A 12,582-nucleotide genomic window follows, 5' to 3' on the forward strand; every position below is an offset into this window, starting at 1 on the left:
GCATAAAAACCATCGCCTTAACCCCCAAAAAGGCATAACAACCCTCGTGACAACCTCAAAAGGCATAACAACCCTCGTGACAACCCAAAAAGGCATAACAACCCTCGTGACAACCTCAAAAGGCATAACAACCCTCGTTACAACCCAAAGGCATCACAACCCTCACCACAACCTAGGAAGTGAGGTCAACTAACACATTTTAGTGAAGGGAGTCAGCAGGTGGTAGGAGCAGGTAACTTCCCACACACACTGAACTAACTTCTCTCAATTGGTAAACTGTTGTCGGACAGCCACGTTAGCCGGTGAGTAGACGGGGAGTAAGAGAGATAAAAATAGTAATAATGGTGATAAAAATAAGAGAAAGAATAAGAAAAGGAGAGAAGTAGAAGAAGAGAGAGATAAGGAAGCAGACCAAGAGAGAGGCGAAAAAAAGAGAGAGATGAGGAAGAGAAAGACGAAGAAGAGAGAGAAGAGACAAAAGAGGAGACAGAGAGAGAGAGAGACGCAAAGAAAAATAACAACAACAAGAGAAAGAAGAACTAGAAGACAAATAACAAGAATTAGACAAATAAATAATTAATAACAACAACATAATAACAATACAAACACAATAAAATAAACTTTATATTTGTATATCCTCAAAATAACAATAAAAATGAGGAAAAATAACACGTTTCTGAATATTTTTATATCATCGGTAATTACAACAGTCTGGAATGTAATTGTTTTTGGCCTTACCTCGTGTCACTCATTGTGGGGAAACGCTGTAATTATTTTACATTATAACCTGTAAATATGAGTAAATTCTGTATTGTATAACCTCTAAATATAGGATTTAATTCTCTACTATATAACCTCTATATATAAGAGTTAATTCTTTGCTATATAACCTATAAATAAAAAAAAATTCTACATTACAACTTGTATATAAGCGATTAATTATTTACATTACAGCCTATAATATGAACGACCTATATCTTCATTTTATAATCTGTATATATCTAACTTTTTCTTTATATTATGACTCATATATATAACTCGTATAACATGAAATTATATCTTTCATAATGTAGCCGAGAGCCGCACATGATATCCCATTTTGTCTCATTATACTCGGCTGATGCTAAAACAAATGAAGGTAACAAGATTTGAGCGCTTAAACTCATTATCCTTCCTACCCAATGCAGTACAGCACTAGCAATATTTACGTCGACTTTTCGCTAATTTCCGTGCAATAAAAGTACCGATGTGCTTTTGGTTTCTCCTTATATTGTTTATTGGTTTTGTTTTTATAGTATTTTGATGTTAGAGATAAATGGATTTATTTTTTATTATATAGATGTTTATTTGTGAATGGATGTACTGTAGTAGTTTTTATACATACATAAATACCTACATACATACAGAAACAGACACACACACACACACACACACACACACACACACACACACACACACACACACACACAGAGTTTTCACGTTTTTTTTTATAGAATAACTTTTTTTAATCACTTTTAATGGTGATCTATTAAGTGTAATTACGAGACTTTGGCTGTATGAGTGTTTATCTTCACACAGTTTATAAAAGTTAGTAAACATTTTTAAAACTTTGGCTTCGTCAGAGCAATTGTTAGCATCTCTCTGGAAAGACAAGAAAACTATGTTGGCTGTATCTTTTTCATATTTTACAATATACTAAGTAATCAGGAATATTAACACAACATCTTATTCAACATATAAAGTTTTTATTTATTTTATACTTTTTTAACTTTTTTTTTTACTTTTTTTTACTTTTTTATTTTTTTCTAATTAATTTATTTATTTATTTACTTCTACCTCCTCTCGACTCTTCCAATATCAACACCATAACCTGGATTCTAAACGTATATATTTCAGGGTCATGAAATAAGTGTGTCTTTATGTAATGTCTTGTGTGTTTAGGACAAGTTATGAAGGAATGGCTGACGAAAAATCCCAAATATTGCAATTATTGTTTTGAGTTTTGACGTGTTGTGTTGTGTTGTGTTGTGTTGTGTTAAATGAAAATGACGAAATGTTGCATTATTTATGTCGTGCGTGTGTGTGTGTGTGTGTGTGTGTGTGTGTGTGTGTGTGTGTGCGTGAAATTGTCAAGACATCTTTCTGCCACATTTCATTTTTATTGGTATAATTACAGGGAAACTGGAGCCCTCACACACACACACACACACACACACACACACACACACACACACACACACACTTTTATTTACACTGTCAGAACAAGAAATCTAACACACTGTTCCTAATAAGATAAATACGTCACCATCTCCTTCCTCCCTCGGCTGGCAAGATTAATTATATAATTTGTTAACTATGTGTGTTGGTAACGTCTGCTTATAAGTTCATTAAAGGTTAAAATACATCAGGGAAATACAAGACGTGTATAGATTATTTCACATTTTGATGTAATATGTCTTACTAAAATCAAACCCAATACAACCAAACCTTAACCAACCTAACCAAAACCTAACCAACCAAACCTAACCAACCCTAACCTTCCAACCAACCTAACCAACCTAACCTAACCAACCCAACCTAACCAACCTAACCAAACTAAACTCCAACCAAACCCAATCTAAATCCCAATCCCAACTACGTACAGAATAATACTCACAAGAGAGAGAGAGAGAGAGAGAGAGAGAGAGAGAGAGAGAGAGAGAGAGAGAGAAAACATTTTATAAGTCATATTTAAAGTTATTTAATTATGATAAAGATTTAGGTGTGTGTGTCTGTCTGTCTGTGATTCTGTCTGTCTGTGTGTCTGTCTGTCTGTGCGCCTCTGTGTCTGTCTGTGCGTCTCTGCGTCTGTCTGTGCTCCTGCGTTCGTCTGTGCGTCTCTAAGTGCGTTCGTCTGTGCGTCTCTGTCTGTCTGTGTGTCTGTCTGTCTGTGTGTCTCTTGCGCTCCGTCTGTGCGTCTCTTGCGTCTGTCTGTGCGTCTCTGTGTCTGTCTGTTCGTCTCTATGTCTGTCTGTGCGTCTCTGCATCTGTCTGTGCGTCTCTATATCTGTCTGTGCGTCTCTGTCTGTCTGTGTGTCTGTCTGTCTGTGCGTCTCTCTGCATCTGTCTGTGCGTCTTGCGTCTGTCTGTGCGTCTCTGGTTCGTCTGTGTGTCTGTCTGTCTGTGCGTCTCTGCGTCTGTCTCTGCGTCTCTGCGTCTGTCTGTGCGTCTCTGCGTCTGTCTGTGCGTCTCTATGTCTGTCTGTGCGTCTCTGTCTGTCTGTGTGTCTGTCTGTCTGTGTGTCTCTGCGTCTGTCTGTGCGTCTCTGTGTCTGTCTGTGCTTCACTCATTACTTGCCTCACCCTTTGTTTCTGCCCTGGCCTAACACACGGAGCCCCTGGGTGTATACAGTGTGACAAAAGGTGTTAGTCCCGCACCGTCGAGTCTTCCTTAGCCGCCAACAAGTAATTAGTGTCTTGTTGTTCTACCGGTGATGATAATGATAATGATGGTGATAATAATAATAATAGTAATGGTAATAATAATAGTAACAATAATTATAATAGTAATAATAATAATAATAATAATAGCCTCGTTCCCATTCCAACCTCACCCCCACCCCCACCCCACCCCACCCCACCCCACCCCACCCCACCCTTCCACAATGCTGCACTAACCCAAATACCAAGAGCCGCTCACCCACAAGCCAGCGGCCACATTCCCAAACCTGCTCAGTATACACGTAGTGAAGATAATGCTATACTCCACGTCCAGGAATACCTTCACACACACACACACACACACACACATATATACTGTTAAACTCTTCTCTTATCTGTGCCCAGGTGAGAACTGAGCCGATCTTGGTAAATTTGTCAACACTCACCTGGCAGGTAAATTATACATCACCTGTCAATCTCCGAGCATTGCATTACTCTCCTGCCAAAGGTAGAAGGAGGAATACTGGTTAAGATACATGGATTAGCTACCTTGATTAGATAACCTGGATTAGATAACCTGGATTAGACACCTGGATTAGACACCTGGATTACATACCTGGATAATACACCTGACTCTTAACAACACTCTACCTACCTTGTTATAATGTAAATATATCAGGTGCTCTCAGGTGCTGTTATAAGAATGTGTATTAAGGTGTTTTACCTGAGGACTAGAGACGCTAATTAGACCTCTCACCTGTCGCTTATTATTGGATCATGTGAGGTAACTTTATTCTTTTTTTTTTACTTATTAATGATTTATAATTGTATTATTTATTTACAATTTACATCAATCTCACTGGAAGGTCGAAACTATTAACCTAAAAACAGTGTGTTTCTCAGTGTGTTTCTCAGTGTCTTTCTCAGTGTCTTTCTCAGTATCTTTCTCAGTGTCTTTCTTGGCGTCAGTGTCACTATCAGTATACTCGAGGTAAGGAAATATTCACCTGTTAAAAGATGGTGACGAATTCTAACGCCTGCAAGAGTCTTACCACCTGAGGCAGCCATCACACCTCTGCCTCCACGACTACTATCACCACACCATCACCACAGCACCACTACACCATCACCACACCGCCACCACAGCATCACCACAGGACCACTACACCATCACCACACCGCCACCACACCATCACCACCATACCACCACTGGCAGACACACACACACACACACACACACACACACGAGAATTATTCAACTTAATTTACATTCTCTTTTCTTTAGTATCTGTGACAAATTTCGTGATGTGTGTCGTTCGTGTGTTAGGGTTCACCTTACGACACCTGCAACACCTTAACACACTTTACTACACCTTAACACACTTTACAACACCTTAGCACACTTTAACACACCTTAACACACTTTAACACACCTTAGCACACCTTAACACCTACCTATATCTTTAAGTAACTTTAGTAAGTATCAAACTACCGTAAATATTATTATCTACTGGGGAAGTATGGGAGAAACCTACAGTAGTGTTTTCATTAGTATATCTTTATCATAAGGAAAAGAAACCGACCATTAGGTGATTATGTCGGGCTGTTTGTCTGACTTGTTAGGTCACTTGACGCTCAAGGAAGTGAGCCCTAAGGTGACCTGACATGACCTTGATATAGAACCCGATACCTCACGTAAAATTCCATGTTTGTTGATGTAAAGTGTGAGGGAGTGTGAGGGAGTGTGGGGGAGTGTGAGGGAGTGTGGGGGAGATTATGCAGCGTGAGGGAGAGTGAGGGAGAGAGCAAGTTGACAATAGCACAGTGTGAGGGGGGCTAATCTTCAGGTGGTTCATTATTGTTCTGTTCGAGGATATATCAAAGAATTGTGACAGAGAGAGATAGGACAGGAGGCAGGAAACATGAGACAAGTGGCTGGGGGTGAGACGTGGGCTGAGAGATAAAAGCCTTCTGTGTGTGTGAGAGAGATAGAAAGAGATAGGGAGAGAAATACCGTGAGAGAGAACGAGTCTGAGAAAGATTGTGTGTGTGTGTGTCCGTCTGTGTGTGTGCGTGTGTGTGTGTCTGTCTCTCTGTCTGTCTGTCTGCATTTGACATTGATCACCACATTCCGACATTTTTCACCATTTTTCACTATTTTCCAGCATCTTCCACATTTTCCCCGCATTTTCCACATCTTTACCCCTCCATTAATCTACATATTTTACTCCACCGTAAGGATTTTTGTAGAGAGAACCAGTGTATTCATGTAACTATTTTAATTACAACACACAGAAGAGCTATGTCCTTATTTTTGTGTGTTGCAAGTTTATGTTTGTTCCAATATTGCTGCTGTTTGTTACTTGTCTTTATTTACGTATCCAATATATATTTACTTAGGCTACATATATGTCCACTAAATCTGGGTTTTATATATATAATACCCTTAAAATATATATATATAGGTGTTTGTGATAGATTTTAACACAGTAAAACGTTTATAATGGGATTTTTAGAAGTTCGTATTTTATGTACTGTGAGATATAATGAACCTGTGTTTATTAGTAACTTTGTGAATGAGTTTATGTTGTACGTACTGAATGTTATAATGAATGTTTGTGGAATGTAGTAGATAATTAAGGACGTTTTTGTAGGTGTTAACTTTGTGTTTTATACAGGTAAGTCTGAGTTTTAATTACAGGTGTGAATAGTAACTTCCTGATTATAACTTACCTTTATATAGCAATACAATACAGATTACTTTTCACTCCTATTACTATTTATTCTCAACAGCTGAGGACGTAAAGATTAGGCACCCCTATATTATCAAAAGGTAAAACACTATTATGCTAATCTAATCTAATGTTAATTTAATCTAAGATAACTTATTTTTGCCTAATTTAAGTAAACCTATTTCATCCTAACCTAACCTAACCAAATCAGACCAGGCCTAACCTAACCAAACCAGGCCTAACCTAACCTGAATAATATTTGTAAGAGCTCCAAAGGCTTTGCCACGGAAAAGAGTAAGAGCGAGAGAAAGAAAGAAAGATAGAGATAGAAAGAATAAAAGAGAGAAAGAAACAGAGCCAATGGGAAACAGAGAGAGAGAGAAAGTATAAAAGAGGGAGATAAAGATAGCGGTAAAAAGAATGAAAGAACACAATCTGTTGAAGGAAAAGTTGAAGGCTTTTGTGATCGCTTAGAGAAAAGTTACACACACACACACACACACACACACACACACACCATCTGGCGGTGGTCTGGGAGACTCAGAAAACATATCATTACTTTCCCATCAAACAGACAAACGGCTCAGATGACGACTCATTCATCTCCCCACCACTCAACTCCTAACCTAACCTAACCTAACCTAAACTAACCTTACCCTAACCTAACCTAAACTAACCTAAACTAACCTAACCCAACATACGCTAATAAAAACAACAATTATATTCAGTCGTAAGAATAGGCCAAGCTGTTTCATTCACTCTCTCTCTCTCTCTCTCTCTCTCTCTCTCTCTCTCTCTCTCTCTCTCTCAGGCTAATACAGAGACTGGGGAGAAAATAATGACATCTGGAGGTGTTTGTTTTTAACCTTTAACAGAAAATGCAACCCTCCTCCTTCAATCCCTCACCCCTTCCCTCACTCCCTCCCTCCCTGACCCCCTTCCCTCCCTCACCCACCTCCCTCCCTCACTTCACCCCCTTCCCTCCCTTGATAAACAGGTAAATATTAACCAATTTCTGTATTTACCTAAAGTGAATCTTCCTCCGTTTACTTGGGATGAATCTGCCAGCGAAGTGAAATCAAACTGTGATTGTGAGGACGCGGAAAGAACAGAGTTTCCTTGATTAGACACACGAGAGAAAGTAGGTTAAAGAGAGAACATGAACGAAAGCAAGAGAAATACATAAGAGGAAATAAACAAACCCGAGATAAAATATAACGTGATAGGTAGCTAAAGAAAGAGAGAGAGACAGAAACATAAAGAAAGATAAATAAATAAACAAGAGAAACAGACAGACACAATGAAGAAAAAAAATCCGAGAAATAGAAAAACACAAAGAAATACCAATAAAAAAGAGAAATACAACGACAGAGAGAGAACAGGACACACACACACACACACACACACACACACACACACACACACACATACATATCTAACAAAGGATGAAAATGAAACAATTATTTGAGCACATAAATGGAAATAAGAAATGCAATGTCGTGTCCCTTGTCCTGATAAAAATTGCGAAGATCAGTTGTATATAATGAAAGAGGAAATGGTAAGTGTTAGCTCAGTGTAATTGCGTCCTGTCTTTAGGGGTTATTTGAGTTAAGATTCGCCAGTTGTCTAAGCAATGATGGGCGAGTAATTGAATGTGGGTGCGCCATGTCCGTAGACTTGCTAGTGATAGATAATTTTGAGCATAGATTCGCCAATTAGATTCGCCAGTTACTTGAGGTTAAAATTTCGCCAATGATATGAACAAAGATTTGCCAATAATCTAACCCCATATTCGCCAATTATCTAACTACATATTCGCCAGTAATTTAAACAGCAAACTCACCAATAATATGAGAAAACATCCACCAATTATATGGCCAATAATTCAACAAAGATTCGCAATTTATATCCGATTTCTCGATTATATTTTCTTTTCTATTGTTTACGAGTGTTCGGTTTCTGTCCCTGGCTTAGGCCTTGATGCTATGATTACTTTAACTAAGAGTGACTGACAAAAGCTAAGACGAATCCTGAGCCACGGGTTAGAAACTTCACTAGCTTTCTTTCAGGCTTACAATATCGATAACTACTCAACAAACTTTTAATTCAGGCTCACAGTATCAATTTAATAACAACAACAAATAATAATAATTGTAATAATAATAAAACTAACAATACTAAAAACAAAAATAACAATAACAAAGATAATAACACTACGAATAACAGTAAAAATAACAATAATAACAAGATATTCCCGCCACACCAGCAACAGGGGGTAGGAAGCAGAGGAACGAGTTGAAATATGCGTTTAATATTTGCGACTGCAGCCTGGACACACCTTCACAACCCGGAAAGAAATCCAAACAGGCACACACACATATCTCTGCCTAGTATTCAAGCAACTAACATTTATTTTATTCTCATTTGACCCTCGTGAAGTGATGTATGTTATGTTATAATAATGAGTTGCTATACTTTCTTAATTAAGGTCTTTTAAGTACGTATTAATTAAGTTAGATTATGTAGTTTTTATTGAGATTAAATTCTTTGTTTTGACGTCTGTGTGTTTGTAAGATCCTCTCAATATTTTGCGGGAAAGTTGCTGAAAATAAAATTGACAAAAGAGAGAAATTCGAGTAGGGATGGAAAATGTTCTCGCTGTCAGCATTTGTATTTCCCTCTACGAGCATTTTTTTCCCTCCCTTTTTCTTTTATGGAGAACTGTAATATTTTTTAAGGCGGGAATTTTTTTGGGGGGGAGGAGGAGGAAGGTAAAAGGGGGGGGGCTTTTTTATTAATATTTTTATTTTAATATTTTCTATAGGAATATTTTTTTTTTTCAGGGGAAGGTGTGATATTTTTCCTCGAGTTTTTATTTATATATATATAAAAAAAAATTTATTCTGTAATTCTGAAAAATGTTTGTGGATATTCAACTAACATCTCTTGTTGGAGGGTCGCCTCTTATTGGAGGTTCTTCTCTTGTTGGAGGTTCTTCTCTTGTTGGAGGTTCTTCTCTTGTTGGAGGTTCTTCTCTTGTTGGAGGCTCATCTCTTGTTGGAGGCTTATATTGTAGAAATCTCTTAAAAGCCACGGAGGAAGAAAGAGAAGGGTGAGGCTGTCGGGAGAAGTTTTTGTGCAGCAATAAAGACTCGGGTATTGGTCGGCCTGTCGGGGTATTGACAGAGACACATACAGACCCGAACCCACCCACCCGACTTACTCAGTGTCGGGGGAAATACAGACATACAAATATACACATAGATATACACATTTACAATACACACATACATATAATAAGTAACGATATACACAATTACATATACACAGTCATATAACTAAATATACACACATACATACATACATACATACATACATACATACATACATACATACATACATACAGTACATATTTTAAGTAAAAGTGAAAAAGATGTTGGTGGTTGTAGTTAGGAGCCTGGATACAACCCCCTACACCTGCTACAACAGTTGTATAAAATTTGTCTACAACACACACACTCGCTGGGTCTGTTTCCTCTCCCGCAAACAAGAATTTATGTCATAATTTGTCTACATCAAACACTTTTTTTTTCCTTTTATCTTACTCTCTCTCTCTCTCTCTCCGAAAAATAACACGTAAGTAATTTTGTCTACAGCACACCTCTCTCTTTTTGTACACACACACACACACACACACACACACACACACACACACACACGCTATAAATTCAATTCAAATCTCATTAAGCCATAACCTGCATAATGGTGATTAGCGTTTAAAGCTTCCTGTATATTAAAAAAATTAGCTCCGAGGTAAATTAAAACCTGGTTATATTCAATGAGTTTTTTAGTTAGGCTTAAAAGTATAGAAGATATATGATGTATAAATATAAGAAATATTATAGGTATATATTATTTAATGTTGGTTTGTTTATATTAGTTAAAATGTATAATATTTCAAGAGTTTTACGAAGATAAGTTATTATTTATGTAACCCTGATTAAATGGTGGTTAGAATCACTGTTTTAGGTTTCTTAACTAAATGTGGAACCCAGTTAGTGACGTCATTCATGTTAGCTGAGACGACACACACACACACACACACATACACACACACACCACACACACACACACCACACACACACACACACCACACACACACACACACACACACACACACACACACACACACACACACACACACACACACACACACACACACACACACACACACACCCTGAAAAAGAATAAGAGTAAAAATAGTAAAGTTTTCTCTCGTGGTTCCGGGTGAATATACACAGACGATGATGACATTCAGCCAAACAATTTGAGGGGCGTCATGGAGAATTCCCGGGTCTAGCCAGAGGAGTGCCGGAAGCCAGAGGAGGGTGAGGGCGTAGAGGAGGGTGAGGGGGTGTAGAGAATGAGGGCGTAGAGGAGGTGAGGTGTGAAGGAGGTGGGTGTGAAGAGGTGGTGTAGAGAGGTGAGGCGTGGGGAGAATGGGTGAGCAGTTGGGGGTGAGCAGGGGTGAGAGTGGGAGAGACAGGGGTGAGGGGAGTGGGGAGGTGTAAGGGAGGAGAGGGAGGGTGTAAGGGAGGAGAGGGAGGGTTGTCAAGGGGATAATAATCGATATAACCATCGGTATAATCGCTAGTATAATCACAACTACAATCACAGAAACACTCGTATAAAAAAAAAGGTCACGGTAGTTAGTGATGGTTATAGGTCAACAGGTGGTGACAGAAGCAATCAACACGGTAAGTGATTGAAAGGTAAAAGCCGAATGACACACAGGTGAGCATTAAAGGTCCATTAGGAGGACCTGATGACAACACGGCTGGGTGTGTAGAGGTAAGGGGGAGGGGTGAGGGAGGGAGAGGGAGTGAGGTAAGGGGAGGGGGTGAGGTGGGAGGGGGAAGGGGTGAGGTAAGGGGAGGGGGGTGAGGCAGGGGAGGGGTGAGGGAAGGGGGGAGGGAGGAGGTAAGGGGGGAAGGGGTGAGGTAAGGGGAGGGGTGAGGTAAGGGGGAAGGGGTGAGAGGTTAAAGGGAGTTAGTGGTATGGTAATAATAATAATAATGGTGACGATAATGACGACAAAAACAAAGATGCAGATAATGATGACGTCAAGTGGTAGTAATGATGATGATGATGATGATGGTGATAGTGGTAATGGTGGTGGTAGTGGTGGTGATGGTGGTGATGGTGAATGATGGTGAATGATGGTGGTGTTGGTGAATGATGGTGAATGATGGTGGTGATGGTGATGAGGAAGACTTCAGGGATGGTCAAGTGAGGGTGAGGAACGACCAAGTAATCATTATTATCTCTCGTTAATGGCCTGGTTGGGGGTCATTATGGGTCGTAGGGGGAAAAAGAAGTTTATTTTTTTAATCTCGTAAGAATATTAAATGAAGCCTGACATATATTTTGTACTGAAACAAACGGTGATTGGCACAGGTATGGTACAGGTATGGTCAAGAACCTAACTTAACCCAACCTAACTTGACCTAACACTAACCTAACCTAACCCAGCTAGTCAATACCAGTCCCATTGACACTTCCACACTATTTTAATGTTCAATTACACCAACTAATCCTGTGAGTAATTTATTCATAACACAACCCTGAATTACACCAGTGAGATAAATTTTCTATTAAAAACTATACTAATATCCGAGTATACATGACATACACTCATACATACACTCATGCATACACTCATACATACACTCATACATACACTCATACATAACGTAAATCATTAGTTATATATTAAGGTTTAAAATTTCCAAGCTAAATAAATTAATAAATTATATTATTGTGAGGTATTTTTGTCCCAATTATTAAAGGTGATTATATTTAATAATTTTTTCACTCTCTGTTTCTAGACGACGAAGAATTAGTTTATTTACACAACAGATGCATTAGAATTTTCTAGGGAATTATTCATTTATTATGGAATTATTTATTTATTTATACGGCAATGACATTAACACTCGTAGGTAAATATTCATTATTTTAAGACAGATAGACATAAATACAGACAGATAGACGGGCAGACAGAGAGACAGACAGACAGCCAGACAGACAGACATACACAGACAGACAGACAGACAGACACAGACAGACAGACAGAGAAACACAAGGGAGAGGTAAGATATTCCTACAGTTTAAAGCAAATTATTTACTCTACCTGTAAAGACCCGAGGGGGGGGGGAAGGTGTGTGGAGGGGTGAGGGGAGGGGGAGGGGAGGGGAGGGTGAGGGAGCAGCCTGGGTCATATTGATAAATCTTTAAGTACAGATTATCGCTACCGGGGAAATATAATGATGCTTTCTGTGTGTGTGTGTGTGTGTGTGTGTGTGTGTGTGTGTGTGTGTGTCTCAGCCGGGTATAGACAAGAGGAAATGGTTACTGGTCAAAGTGGCATA

At 38.8% G+C, this 12,582-nt stretch overlaps 1 protein-coding gene across 1 annotated transcript in view; it reads left to right on the forward strand.

Annotated features, from left to right (window-relative positions):
* The first annotated feature begins 9,069 nt into the window (after nt 1-9,069).
* LOC121855235 (trypsin-1-like) overlaps nt 9,070-12,582 on the forward strand; it is a 27,114-nt gene continuing 23,601 nt past the window's right edge. Inside the window, exon 1 of the mRNA XM_042350115.1 lies at nt 9,070-9,223. Coding sequence (XP_042206049.1) covers nt 9,070-9,223 — 154 coding nt within the window. The remainder of the gene's footprint in view (nt 9,224-12,582) is intronic.

Source organism: Homarus americanus, unplaced genomic scaffold, assembly GCF_018991925.1.
Source record: "Homarus americanus isolate GMGI-L3 unplaced genomic scaffold, GMGI_Hamer_2.0 scaffold60559, whole genome shotgun sequence".
In the NCBI taxonomy this organism is placed as follows: domain Eukaryota; kingdom Metazoa; phylum Arthropoda; class Malacostraca; order Decapoda; family Nephropidae; genus Homarus; species Homarus americanus.